Source organism: Varanus komodoensis, unplaced genomic scaffold (genome assembly GCF_004798865.1).
Source record: "Varanus komodoensis strain SLA01 unplaced genomic scaffold, ASM479886v1 scaffold3, whole genome shotgun sequence".
Taxonomy (NCBI): Eukaryota; Metazoa; Chordata; class Lepidosauria; order Squamata; family Varanidae; genus Varanus; species Varanus komodoensis.
The window spans coordinates 36,400,834-36,415,639 of record NW_025335761.1 but is presented as its reverse complement, the minus strand read 5'-3'; the positions used below and the strand labels follow the sequence as shown (position 1 = coordinate 36,415,639).

Here is a 14,806-nt window from a genome sequence, read left to right as displayed (position 1 = left end):
GGGATGTTATGATTGCACATGGGTGGGGGGAAAGCCAGGTGCAAAGACACTGTTCAAGGTTACCAAATATCTTACACCATCAGGCCTGTCTTTCCCAATAAGAAGCAGGGCCTCTATGTACATATTTCATGAGTAGCTTGAGCGTAAGAGGCAGCTATTTTGGACTTAAGAGGTTCCATGATGCTCCTCTTCAAATAAACAGCTGTCAGGTGGGCCTGTGCTTGGCAAAAAGGCATCACACGCAGGCCCACTGATGCCCGCATTTTCTTTTGTCTCCTCTGACACCACCTTGCTTTGAATTTCATAAATTCTTAATTATTTCATCATTTCCTGCTTCCAGTCTCCATGTCCCTTCCCTGGAAGGTAGAAAGAGAGAGGAATCGGCTGCCTTGGATAGTGCAAAGAGCATCACTGCTCAGGGGGTCCAAATTCCCTTGACTCCCTTTGCAAGTGCAAGAGCTTGTTCTAGAATCTCCCAGAAAGAAAAAGAAAAACAAAAAGAGTGCTGTTGATTAAAAGAGTTTTCCTCTCTGTACAGAATAATCTTCAGATGGACGTACAAGCTGGCAGGCTGCCAGATGGACGTTAAATAATTCTTCCATAATAAATGATTGGAGAGAAGAGCCAGCTGCCACCTCGGTCGGGTTTGCTCCATGGCTGCGCCGCTGTTTCCAGTTTGCTTCCTGGGCACTGTGGATGGAGCCGGGCCTGTCAGACCTTGGCCTCAAGCATTTCTAGGAAGAGTTTGTGCATGGGGACCTTGCCCTGCAGTTTGATGCTGTAAAAGTGCTGCACTGCCTTGGCTGCGGTTTGCCGCAGGAGGGGCAGGGTCAGCAGCAGCTTCCCCGCACGCCGTGGCTCTTCGTGACGTTGACTCAGCTCGTAGTCCTGAAGGGCTTCGTGCAGAAGGTCTTGGAGTTTCTGCACCGCATCCATGTCCTCTATGTGCATGGAATCTGTAAGCAGAAACGCAAAAACAGTGAGGGGACAAGGCTGCTTGAACAGGTTGGGGAAGTGTTTAACCTTCAAACAGCCTTCTTCAACTAAACGCCTTCTGGATATTTTGGACTACAATTCTCATCAGCCTCAGCCAGGGATTGAAAAACAGCCAAACAGTCATCTATATTTGATGTTCAGCTTAGCTTTAGGCTATTTTAGGGCTAATACTGTGTGTGTGTTGGTCAACTTCAGCCAACCAGTTTTCTATTTCCTGAGATAAAACATGTCTCTTTGTTGAACTTTGTCATCTCGTGCTTCCTAAGCAAAACTTCCTGACTTCTATATGCTAATTAAACTTGTACCCATTAAACTATTCACTTTTTAGATAGTCCTGAAATAAAATTCAAATAAATAATATAGAAAATGTAATATTAAAGAAAATTAAATATTAAAGAAGTATCTTGGTGACTTCATGAAACATGCTATCAACCTACACTCATTAGCCTATACCAGGGTGGTGAACCTATGGCACGCGTGAGCCAAGTCGCCCTACCATCGCCTCAGCAGCCGAGCATGAGATAACAGCATACACAGGGGCAATGCACATGCTCGGAAGGGAGTAGCGGTGCCAGGCAATGACGTCACGAGCCGCGACTCATTAGCTGCGACTTGTCTGGGCTTTCACATGGCCAGTCAGTGCGCTGTCAAGGCTGTGAGTTGTAAAACCTCAGTATTCAGGTTTTATTGCAGTGTTGGCATTTTGCGATACATAAGTGGGTTTTGGGTTGCAGTTTTGGCACTTGGTCTCTAAAAGGTTCGCCATCACTGGCCTATACTCATCCATTGGTATCCTTTAAAAATCTAAACCTTGGGCAGTGCGTGTGCGTGAGAGAGAGAGAGAGAAGTGTAGTGTAGTGTAGGACATACAATGGAAGAGAGAAGGACACTGCAATTTATGTTACATAATGACAGGCAATGCTCTAAGGCTTTTTTTTGTCAAATTTACACAATGTATAGCATCTGATTATAAGCAATTACACAGATCAAAGTAACTCATAGATTCCTTTCAATTGCCCTTTCATCAAGGTCTTAGCCCTTACTCTCTCAAATGTACAGGTTATCCAGTACACTTTATTTTTCATAGAACAGAAAATAAACCAGCATTGCTGAATTAATTTTCTTGCAAACAATTAGTGGACTAGCATCAACAGCACTGATAAACTGTTAATTACTAAATTAATGAATATGATTCTTTCCCTAGTTGTCAGGAAAATGGGGTGGGTATGGAGAGACTATCCAGAGAATAGGAATAGGTTGTAAGCCGCCCCGAGGCTTCGGCGAATGGGGCGGCATAAAAATGTTTTAATAAATAAATAAATAAAAATAAAATGATATGAAGAAGAAAGATTTCCTCCTAAACAGAACCTTGCTTTCTTCAAAAAGGCTATGTGGTCAAGGACCAACAAATAAGGAGAAAAGTTTCCAGTTAAAGTCTGCAGGTCACCCTTGCTCAAAAAAGCAGTAGGCCTTTTGCCTTCTGCATAAAACAGGATGCAAGAAGGGTTAGTCCAGCTTTGCAAGAACCCAAACACCAGAGGAAGCTAAGGCCAAGCTCATTTTTGCACTGTTTTGCCACACAGCAGGATGCTAGACTTGGCATTCCTTGAATCCCTTCCAAATCTAGGACACCATGATGCTAAGCAGACTCCTGGACTCAATTGCCAGAGCAGCTGAGCGACCAGCAAGCTGCCAACTATAGGATGTGGTGGGTTTTAGAAGAAATAGCAATTGAAAGAGCAATATGAAAACATATGTGCCTCAGCAAACTGAATAATTGGTCAGTGGCCTGTTTCAGCATTAGTTCAGCTTGGCCAGCCCTTGGAAATGTAGCTCATGAATGCCTGCTGTATCAGTTCGTATTACAGTATTGTGGTCTAAGTCTTTTCATCCTTGGAGTCTTGTAACACAAATGTATAATGCTTAAAAGATTTCTTTAATTAATCAAACTGTTTCTGTGCCATAGTAATTATTTAGATTAAATATGGGATAGGCTTAGTTTTTTGTTTTTGTTTTACAAGAACTAAGCAGGACTGTCAAGGGCAGGACATTTTGGAGAACATTAATTCATAGGGTCACCATAAATCAGAGATGATTTGACATTATGTTAACAGCAGCCCTTGATTTAAAGCCCTAATGATAATTTTAAAAGAATGCAAATTTATAAAAACTAAACTATACAAATTTAAAATCAATACAAATAGAAAATATATTTTAAAAAACCCTATTTAGTGAAAAAGTTACTGAATAGTCTTGATACATGTTTCCATGAGGCTGGATCCAGTCCTTAGTTCTGTCAAAGAAAAGAAACCACTGGTGGAACGGGACTTCTGCATACTCTCCTCCACTCGGCAGCCCCTCTTGTACCATAAATATATGATTTGAATCAGGGGTCCTCAAACTTTTTAACCAAGGGGCCAGTTGAAAGGTGCCGGTGCTAGGGGCGGGCTGGAAAGGTGGTGCCGGCAGTGTGCATGGGCCGGCGCAGGGGCGGGGGTGGCTCGTGCTGGTGCTCACACTGAGGGGAGGCAAGATGCGGGCAGGCACATACGGCTGGTGAAGGGAGGCGAGCCAATGTGGGGGTGAGCACATGCCGCAAGGCGGGTGCACAAGGCACCAGCTTGCTTGCTTGCTTGCTTGCTTGGAGACTGTTTTCTCTGAGTGAGCAAACTGCTGCCTCCCCGTGCACAGAGTGAGGTGGGGGGCAGCAGGCGGGAGCACAGGCACACACGTGTGCGCACAGTGGGTCCAAATGGGCATGGTGGGCCAGATCCAGCCCCCGGGCCATAGTTTGAGGACCCATGCTTTGGAGCATTCCACAATCTTCCAGATTCTGCCCCCAAATTCCAGCCCTAGCTGTACCACTGGTTTCAGATAGTCTCTCACAGTTTCACACTGGCTGAATTCAGACTACACAATAATCTACACCTACAGGTTGTTGTTGAACCAGATGTTGTTGTTGTAATGTGGGCTACCATGTTGTCTGCACCCAACTGCAATAATAAGCCATGAACAACCCATGAAAATAATCCATGGTTTGTTGTTGGGTTCTGAATTGTGGGTTGTTCATGGTTAGCCAACCATGGCAGTTGTGATGGCTAGATTCAGGGAACACAAGAACCCATGTTTCAACAACAAGCCATGCTTCAGTGATAACCCACATTTAATCCATACTCATACTCTGCATGTGGAGTTTTATGTTGTCTTAACCCAGCCATTGCCTTGATCAATTTTTAGCAAATAGGGCAGTATATGAATTATAATCATTTATAATAATACATAAATTTGTATTCCATGGTCCTTGGTGATCAAACCCTTATGCTCCTTGCAGAATCTTACCTGAGTTGGCAAGTGCCAGGGCTTTGAGTGTGACAAACTCTTCCTTCTCCACTTTCAGCTTTTTGTACCGGCGCACCAGCTGCAGGATGGCCAAGTAGAGTTCCAATAACCCCGTCAAGCGAGAGTGTTCCTCATCCATGATGTAATCTTCAGCATAGACCAATTTATCCTCGTAAGGTAATGAGCGGTACACAATACCCAGGATGAGGATCTCCATCCAGGCACTCTGCAATAGGCTCATCTGGTCTCCCAAGGAAAGATTAGAGAACCCTGGCAGAACAAGAGAACAGAAACTCAGCTTATGTACCCAATAGAAGACTCTGCATTAGCACTGCTAGCCCCAAGCACAGAAAACTAGCCGGGGCTTTGCTAGCTTACCTTACGAAGGCAGGAACCACCCCTCCATGTCAAACTACTTTGGCATAAATAGCCACAGTAACCAGGTTAAGGTGCACAGGTAAGCTAAGGGTGCAGAAAGTATAGGATTCTTAGGACTGCATCCTAAGAAACACAGAAGTGAAACTCTCAGCCCTCTCAATCTAGAGTTGGAAGAACCAGCAATTTTCATGCTTGCCTCAGATCTCCAGAAATCATGTTGACTTTTTTTTTTTTTTTTTGGGTTCACTCCCATTTTCACTTTTCACTTGGCTTTAGGCTTACTCGAACAGGGAAAATGTGTATTTCAAGAGGAAAAAAGTGTACATTTCTTTGCATGTTTTTTAAAACTGAGCACTTTCCTCCCATTCACTGAAGCACAAAAAGTGTTCTCATGCAACCTTTCCTGAGCTTAACTTTAAGATTCAACTACCTCTGAAGTTCTTCCCCCAGAAGCCCTGGGCCTTAATGATATGTTCAAGGAGCAGCTATTTGAAAGTAGGAATGGACAAATCTGTTGATTTCAGTTTCTCACATATTTGCTATTTAAAAAAAATCAATCCAGGGTGTTTTCTTTTTTCTTTTTGCCCATCTATAAAGAGATCTATGAATTTCTTATTGAAAAGCACACCAAATGAAATTCTCACCCATCTGCATAAGCCAAATTCAACAGGAAGGGACCATGGCGTACCTGCCTAACATGTAGCTGTTAATATGGAGGAGTTTGCCAAAAAGAAAAAAAATAGATGTGGCAGCTCTCACTGAGTGTCATGGATGTGGCTGAATATACAGGATTTCAAGCCCAGTCTTTTAAGCACTCATAGCCTGGATGGTCAAAGCTGTTGGTTTTGTGTTCTCTCACATTTGAATTTTCAAAACCTGCCTGTCCTACTTATAAAAATATGACTATCTTCTGAAATACAATGTTTGAAACCCACAAATTTTGAAATAAAATTCTTATCCTTCCCTATCTGAAAGGTGGCTTCACATGGTAAGCTGCTCCTTAAAAGTCCAAGCAATTTTTAACCATAGCATCACAAAAGGCAATGGCTGAGGACAGAAGTTTGTGACAGACGTCTCCAGATCACGCAGCCTCACGTGGAACCACTCAGACATCTGAGCACACAAACTGCTGCCTCTTGTGCATGTAGGCTTCATACAGACGTGCACATAGTGGACTGACAGAGGGTATAGCCCCATCAACCGTGTGCGGGATGCATGCTGACCCCCAAGCTTGGAGGCTTACAAGCAGAGGAGTGAGGTGTGGCAGTGCTGATCCCTGCAGCCAGATCACACACTCTGCATTTTCCCCAGATGCTTTTTATTTATTTTTTGGTTTATATCCTGCCTTTTTCCTACAAAGGGCCCAAGGTAGCTTACATCATTCTCCTCCTCCATCTTATCCCCACAACAACAACCCTGTGAGGTTTTGGCTGTCCAGGTTTTGTGCTGAGGAGGGGGATGGAAAGAGGCTCTGTCCAGTCAGAATGGACATAACTCTGCAGCCACAGCCCCTGCCCCACCCCTCAGCATCCCCCTTCCTCACTGCTAAGGCCCAGCTACTACCGCTGCCTGGGGTGGGGGGGCAGCTGGCACAGTCCTTTTTGTGCTGGCTTCAAGGGAGCAGAGTGGGGTCTTAGGCTTCCAGGTTGCAGCTCTGAGAATGAGATTGCAGGACCTCAGAGCTGGGACTCTGAAAAATCCAGAGGATCAGGTCTTGAATGAATGTAAGAGAAGAAGAGCCCTCCTAGATCAGACTAAAGTTCTCTCTAGTTGAATGTGCTGTTCACACAGTGGCCAACCAGATGCCGACACAGGACATGAGCGCAGTAGTGGCCTGCTGCTCATGTTCCCCTGCAATGGGCTTTCAGAGGCACAGGGACTCTGATACTGCAAGCAATAAACACTACCATGACTAGTAGCAACCAGGAGCCTTCCCCTCTCCAAAAGAGCAGAGGCTCAGGTACATATGTAAAATTGGCAAAATTTAGATGAATTAGTGCAAGCAAACAAAAGGACCACCAGCAGTCCATTCCATTTATATTGTTTATCAATTTGAATCATTTCAATTTTTTTAATCATAAATTTAAACATTTTAAATATTATAAATTCTTGAAAAATACAGAATTTTTAATATATTTAAGGGTAGCTTAATATATTTAAGCTAATGGGGACTGGCTTACAAGAACATATTATGCCAATTCTTCTTCAGCTACACTGGCTGCCAGTTGAAGTATGGATCTTATTCAAAGTGCTAATACAGTGGTACCTTGACTCACAAACTTCATCCGTTCCAGGACTCTGCTCGTGACCCAAATTGGTTATGAGCCATGTTAATTTTCCCCATAAGGTTTAATGTAAATAAGGTTAATCCATTCTGTAACTATTTTATTAATCAGAAAAATGTAAAGCAAAGTGACAAAGAACAACAAAGACCGTGGCCATCTCCCCCCCCCCGAGCACGAGCGCAGCCATCTCCCTGCCCCCCCAGCATGACCACGATTGCGCCCCTCATCCCTGCATGCGCCTGTCATCCCAGTGCGCTGGGGGGGGGGAGGAGGAAGAGACAGGCATGAACACAGGCGCGCTGGGGGGGGAGAGATGGGCGCAATCATGCTGGGGGGGGGAATTGCCAAGATTGTGGTTGTGCTCGTGCAGGAAAGACAGGCGCAATCACAGTCATCTCCCCCCCCACCCCCAGCACGATCGCGGCCATCAGAGGGGTGGGGGTGGGGAGTTGGCTGCGATTGCGGTCGCTACCCAATGCGGAGTTCACAACCTGAGTCAAAATGTTTATGAAATGTTTGTTCGCGACCTGATTTGGTCATGAACTGAGGTGTTCGTGAGCCGAGGTACCACTGTATTAACATTCAAAGCCCTAAACGGCTTGGGGCCAGGTTATCTGAAGAAACACCTTGTCCCATATATACCTACCTGGACCCTGAGGACATCTTCAGAGTTGTTCTCCAGGGGCCCCTTCCATAGAGGTGAAGTGGCTGGCTACTAGGAAAAGGGCCTTTTCAGTAGTGGCACCCTGGCTATGGAATGAGCTCCCCAAAGACATGCACCTGGAGCCTACTCTGTATTCTTTTCAGCACCAGTAAAACCCTTTTTATTTTCCCAGTATTTTAGCAGTTAACTTTTTAACTTTAGTATTAATATCACATTTAACCTGTACCGCCATTATACCCCTGTGCTGATTCAGTTACAATTGCTGTGGTTTTTATTGTCTTATGTTAATTTTTGTTGTTTGTGTGTTTTTAACTTTTTTTAACCATCCAGAGAACCTGAGCTATTAGGCAGCATAAAAATGAAAGCAATCAATCAATAAATAAATTTTAAAATATGAAATGTTTCTGTAAAAACACCAGCTTCAGTCATTTAGATGGAAAAATGTCTTCATAAACCATGTACATTATAATTAAATAAATGTAACCTTTTTCCAGGGTTGTGAGTGGTTCCTGCTATCATAGAATACAATTAAGGACTGCCATGCAGCAGGCTATCAATATTAGGCTTACATATATTTCATGTGAACCAGTTTTGCAACATTTTATCACAACAGTCTTTATACTTTATTTCTTTATTGAAGGCTTAGATCCCAATATTTGGCTCTGTAAATGAATGGATTGACATGCTCACAGAAGGATCCAAATGAAAAGTCAATCAAACCAGCAGTATTTTCGGTATCTTCAGGAAATCAGACTTTAAATCATAATGGAATACAATTCAGTTGCATATATTACTCTCACCAATGACAGCACCATCGCTATAACCTGAACACTAGCAGAAAAATATTACCCAGCCTAATACAAACACCAAGTTGAGTACTAGACCAAACACTAGAAATGCATAAATGGGAACCAAGCAGATGAGGCCCAAGAACAAACTGAACTGCTGAAAATCCCAGGAAAGAACACCACTAGCGAAGGCGAGATACCTGGTTTACCTGCAATATTGGGAAAAGATAAATAGGAACTGGGAAGGACATGGCACACTGTTCGCAATGGAAAAACTAAATCAGGCATTATAGCTGATGGGAACAAGGAGGCAAGGAAGTGGAGCTTGTTTCCATGTGGAACCCAAGGAAGTATGAGAAAGATCCACTTCCTGTATTAAAATTTCATTCAAAACACCTAATAGACTAGGGTCTAAAGGTAGCAGTTCAGACACAAATGGAAATCATTTGGCATATGAGCATCTGACTCATAAACAGTTGCATTATTTTTCATTTTTATTGTTTTATTATTTTTCATTATTATTGTTTATAGGCACAAACATTATATGACTGGGATGCTCTTTCAAAATGAGCAAAAAAACAAAAAAACAAAAGAGGTTCACCTAAACAAGTAAGGACAGTTGTCCTTGCAGGTAGGGGATGGAATGCAAAGCGAGTGCAGCAACCATGGAGCATCTATGGTGCACCTGGACTGCCCCAGCAGGTCCACATACTAGGGAGTCAAATACTAGACACAGAGCAAAACAGCCCGGCCAAGAAGTGTGTTGGCTCCTGCAAGAGAAGCTGCCTTGTTTTCACCCTTGCTAGCAAGTGGGTACTTTGGTATATGCAAGATGGGAGCAGACTAAATCCTCTTGCTGTGTGCAATAAAGATTGTCCTCCTCTCTTTCCCTTCTGTTTATACGTACAACTGCCTCACAGTTGTCCCCACAGGTCTTTCCACGCTCATTAACCTTTGGCTCACCAATGTGCCAGTCCCAGTGGCTGTGATTTATGCTCAGCAGAATGCCTCTATTCCCAAAGCCCTCTGCGCGCGCAGTTGTGTGCCTGCATCTGGGCCAAGGGAGCCAGTCACTGCAAGGATCATTTGATTTCTCTTGTTATCAACTCAGCAATTAACAAAAGAGCTGGTGATTGCTGTATTGACTGGTCGGGAGTTCTATTTTTCTATCTCAGCTATCTCAGCCCAAGGAAGTGAGGGCAGAGAGATGGGTTAGTGGTGTTTATTTATCACTACACCATGTTTTGTGTTTGTGTTGCCAGAGGAGGTAAGGGGTGATAATGGCACAGCAGTCCTTGGACATCCAATTTCCCTTATCAGGCCACTGAATAGAAAAGAGGCCGCAGGCCACATTAATTAACAGATACCAATCAGCTGTCACATGTTGTGTGTGCGTGTGTGAGGTCTGATGGGTAGGAGGGAGGGATCGATAAAGCATTGGGGAGGAGTGCCAGAAGAAATAAGAGGACAGCTGAAGAGAAGTCTGGGACACCAGGGAGATGAACTCCAAATTTGACCCTTGTCAGGCAAGTCTGCAGATGGCAAGAAGTGAAACCAGGCACAACAAGGCTGCAGTGTGCAGACAAGTCTGGGCTTGCCCTGTATGTGTTTGAGCAACAACGACCAGCCCTGCTGGGTAGGCAGTTTCTTCCCCTCATATATTTGCCAACAAAATTATAATCACAAGGCATAAGTTCTACCAGAGACCTATAATGATGTCGCATTGAGGCCTGTTCATGTACACTTGACTTTGCCCTAGAAATGGAAGGAGCTTTTGCTGGACACCTAAGAATGGCCAAGAGCACTAACTCTCCAGAAAGTCTACCCCAGACAGAAAGAATTCAGTTTTGAGCCAGTTTGAACCAGACTGATAATTTAAAGCAGGAAAGCATGCATGTGTGATTCCACATCCCAACAATACAAATGGCCTTCCAGTCCAGAAGCAGGCAGACTTCAAGCTTCTGGGATTTCCTTTTTTTTTACCTGAGATCTACCAGTCAGACCAAGTGCAAATTGGTGGTTCAAGCAGAAGGACATTTGCTAAGGATTAAGGAGATAGTGCCTCTGAGCACATGTGCAGTCCAGGAATTTACAAGTAGTACCAGAACTGAGCTCACAAGTACTTTCACACGAAAATATACTCCAGGTTTTCCTCCAACAGTTCCCCCTTTCTGTTTACCTGTTGGTATTGTTAGACAACTGGGAATTAGACATTCTTGCAGATCTACTGCAAATCTCCTAGAACCTGATTTATCTGCCCTAACCAATTCATGCAACACCTGATCTGATAACTCAAGTTTTTATCATAAGTAACATTTTGAAATGCTCACCTAGAATTTAAACTTACACCTAACTGTGAGGTGTGAATGTGACAAATATGCTTAAAAATGTGTGTCTTACTCAGGAATCACTAGAGAACTGAGACTGATAGAAGCTCCTGTCAACTCAACAAATCTCTACACCCAATACCACGTGTAGAAGAGAGTTGACTTTTGCTGGAAAGCAAGCTAAAATTAATTATTTAAATTAAAAGAGCCCTGATTCAGGCCCTGCAACTTTCAGATGTAACCTGAATCTCTAGGGGAGCATCTGGCCCATCCTGCTGTCCCATAGGCACTTACTGGGATGAAAGTTTAAGGACCCTGATACTGGTAGCAGCTGATCTTGCTGAACTGGCAGTCTTTTTGCACACATGTATCTTTCCTCTGCTGCTTCCCTTGAATCTTTCTGCCTAAGTTTATTTTCTGAAATCAAATGCCTTGCTCTCCCTTATCAATATCCTTCTTTACAAACAGTTTCCTTAGGAGATAGGTCCTTTAAGGATACATAACACAGGCTTTAGCTTATGTAAATAAGCATATGTAATTTTGTGCTTGCATTTTTTCCCATGCCTGAGCCCAGACCTTTTGAGTACCTATTACCACACTTGCTTGTGGCACTCTCTAGCACTGTGGAGCAGTTTGCTGCCAAATTCTGTTGGCAAACTGGAGATTCCACTCCCATTTTGGAAGCTTGGGGAGGGCTAACTTGTAGATTATGCAGTGCCCAGAGGAGATTCAGGGACTGAATTCAGGGATGAAAATTGCTCTAGGAGGACAAAAATGCAACGTATCTGCTGCACTATACCAACATCCTGGAATCTGTCATATCAGAAAATACTTGCATAAATTTCCTACATTGTACCCAGTGCTGCATTCGCTTCGTATTTTGTGTCAATTTACCAAACACTGGAATATAAAACATAGTATGAACCAAATCATTTGAAATGTGTACTTTTGCAATTAAATTATCTAATTAAAATATCATCAAATATATGTATATTAAAGTTCAAGATGAACTGAATTTAAGATTGGAAGAATGAAAAGCTGAAGAGACACCAAAACTGAAAGATCTGACCACCCTGAATTGTGTCCAGAGCATGTGACATTCAAATGTAAGATTTTTTGGGTTGTATCTTCAGCTGAGCCTCAAATATGCCCTTTGAAACCTGTGGTATTTGCACCCTTGGCTCTTGTGACCTGGTATTCATTTTCAGACATTTAGCAGCAGGAGTGTTCATGTTTGAAAGAGAGGGAGTCTGAGAGAGAAAACACATAATTTGTGGCAAGTGGAGTTCATAATCTGTAAATTTATTATCATTTCTGTCATCCTGGAGGGCCATTAGCAGCTGTAATAAAGAGAGATGTAATTATAGGATCTGAGGCCACTCTAGACACAGCTGCTGTCACTCCACCAGACATATTTCATCCTGTGCTGGGCTTTCATCTTCTCAGCAAGAAGAGCAGCAAAACAGCCACCCTGGGAGAGCCCCTGTCATCAGCTCTCCTCGGAAGTCTCCTCTTCCTGCTGGGACACACTGAGGAGATGGAAGCAATGCATGGGTGATTAATGGAAGAGGTGGGTGCAAAGCATGAAAGAACAGGAGCCCTATCCAGGTGGGAAGAACCACAACCTTTTTGGCTGGATACTGGGGTAATAATGTTTGCTGAACATTATGAGGACATGTTTTTCTGTGCTGAATTTCAGGAGAGAGGCTTTAAGTTTAATTGATCTCATTTGCTGACATAATTTGGAGGGAATTAGTAGTAGAACATACAGAGATGTTTACTTGTAAGTTCTGGAATTAATGCGAATCTGAAAGATGTGATTCTGTTTAATATGCAGGCACAAACCCGTGTTTATAGACACACACTGCTTTCAGTGTCTAAAATATATATCACAAATGATAGCTCGGCAAACAAGTCTGCTAATTTCACCTATCAAATCAATGAATCCCCCCCCCCCAGTATTCAGGATCTTCTCAGGATCAGCATATATTGTTACGTTTAGCTCCATTTTTCCTTTCCTGTCATGCTGTCAGCTCACTCTTGAGTGCTTGTTTACTTTGGTTAAAACAGGGTTTAATGCCATTCTTGGCTACCTAGTTCTATATAAACACATTTCTTCATTAAACAAACCAAACCAGTGTCCAGATTTTACGTCCAATTATAAGAATAGTGTGCAGAACATTGTACTATTAGTATAAATAAACACTATTTTCCTGATACAAACCGAGAAATAGCAGTGGCGGAAAGTCGTGGAAAGAATATGAGTCATGATGGGTTGATGAGGCTGTAGTTGAGTATATTCATGCCAACAAGATACATGTCAAAGCATGTGGACTGAGGTCCATATCCAGCACTAGCAGTCCACCATTGCTAAGCATGAAGCATTAGTGGGCATGGCCACTAGAGCAATGAGAAGCCAGCACTTCATAGCACAACCAGGGAAACTAGCTCAGACTGGTGCTTTCACAGTGGGACAATCAGCAGGGCTCCTCTCTGTGAGGCCCACTGACTTGCCCCACTCTAGCAGTTTCTGGCCCTGCTCTCAAGTGCTTGCTTCCAGTTGCGCTAAATTCATCCCTGCTAACACAAGGACAACACTGGATATTGCACAACATCTGCTGCACCTCATTCCGACAGAAGTGTATCCGAGGGGGAGCAACAGCATTTCATGAGCACCCAAAAATTTCTCGTTCAGCTTCACTCACTCTCTGCACTGCTTGAGAAAAATCAGATTCAGTTGAACACCCCAGGTTGCTACAGGACAGGTGTGGGTCTGGGGCTCAGGCTGGGGGCTTGGACAGGAGGATGTGGCACACTCATGTCTTGCTTGTGGGCTTCTCACTGGGGCAACCGCTTGGCCACCAGTGTGGAGAGAGAATCCTGACCTAGATGGGCCTTTGGTCTGATCCAACACAGCTCATGCACTTGAGTGAGACAAAGAGAAATCATAGCATTTCACTTTTCCTTCCATTTGTTATTGAAGAATGTTACCAACAGAGGGCATATACTCCATGCTTAACTCCAGTCCAAGAGCCAAGTGCACTGTGCTCAAGAAAGGTTTGCCATACCTTATTTTTCAGTTCTCCCATGGGCAGCTGAGCACTAGAGTTTGTCAATGTTTGTCTCAGAAGAATAACTTACAGAGGTGCACATCCTATATCTACCCCATCTAACATGATTGATTGCAGTACAACAGCCCAGAAAACTATGGAGTAAAACAGAGATATATGATATGGAAAATTTTCCATTGAAAAATATAGGGGTTGGGAAATTTTTCTAGCCCATTTCACTGCTTTTAGCATCACATTCAGAAACAAATACCGAATTTATGCTCCAATTGTACTAGGAGGGCTGGGACATGGGGTTCTCAGTTGCTCAAGCACTTGTGCACCAAAGCAAAGAGCCATGGCAAAAAGAGCCACTCCACCTCCACTTGTTCCATTGTGCTAACCGGACTCACCACATGCACAACAGGGCTTTGCACTTCCCATTTCAAACTGAGACAGTTTAGCAAAGTTTCTGTCTGCATGCTCCGCTGACCTATCCCATTCAAGAAATGGGGGTTTCTACTCATTTGGCTTATTTTTAGAAGAAACAGAGTCCCACTGTGAGTGTGCTGTGTCCCATGAGCTCGATGCTACCCAAGAAGCACAGGTTTCACAAAGTGGAAAGCATTTCATAAAATATCACACTTTGCTTTTGCAAGTAATAGGCCAGGATGCAGTCAGGTCCCTTCCACTGAAATGCAAACGCATACCACACTGTACCCACAAAAGGTTTCTGGAGAAGGTTTCACATGTTCCTAGATACTTTCTCAGCTGCAAAATACCTGTGGTATCTCCACAGCAAAAGCTCTATGTGGGCTAAAGTGCATCTGGATCATGCACTACAAATGGGAAACAAATGCCCACTAATCTCACAAATTCTCATGCCAAAAGGATCTCATTGATATGGAAATGCTGGCCTGAGCATTAATAAAACCATTGTCTGCTGTGGCTTGTTATTATCCTGCCTGTTAATTCTCTTCAG

General features: G+C 43.4%; 1 protein-coding gene across 3 annotated transcripts in view; it reads right to left on the bottom strand.

Moving 5' to 3' along the window:
- Positions 1-711: 711 nt before the first annotated feature.
- Positions 712-14,806, bottom strand: part of ESRRB (estrogen related receptor beta) — a 118,414-nt gene continuing 104,319 nt past the window's right edge. For all 3 annotated transcript variants that reach the window (XM_044436348.1, XM_044436349.1, XM_044436350.1), the window contains 2 exons: positions 4,336-4,605; positions 712-956 (listed from right to left, as the gene is read on the bottom strand). In XM_044436348.1, coding sequence (XP_044292283.1) covers positions 712-956; positions 4,336-4,605 — 515 coding nt within the window. The remainder of the gene's footprint in view (positions 957-4,335; positions 4,606-14,806) is intronic.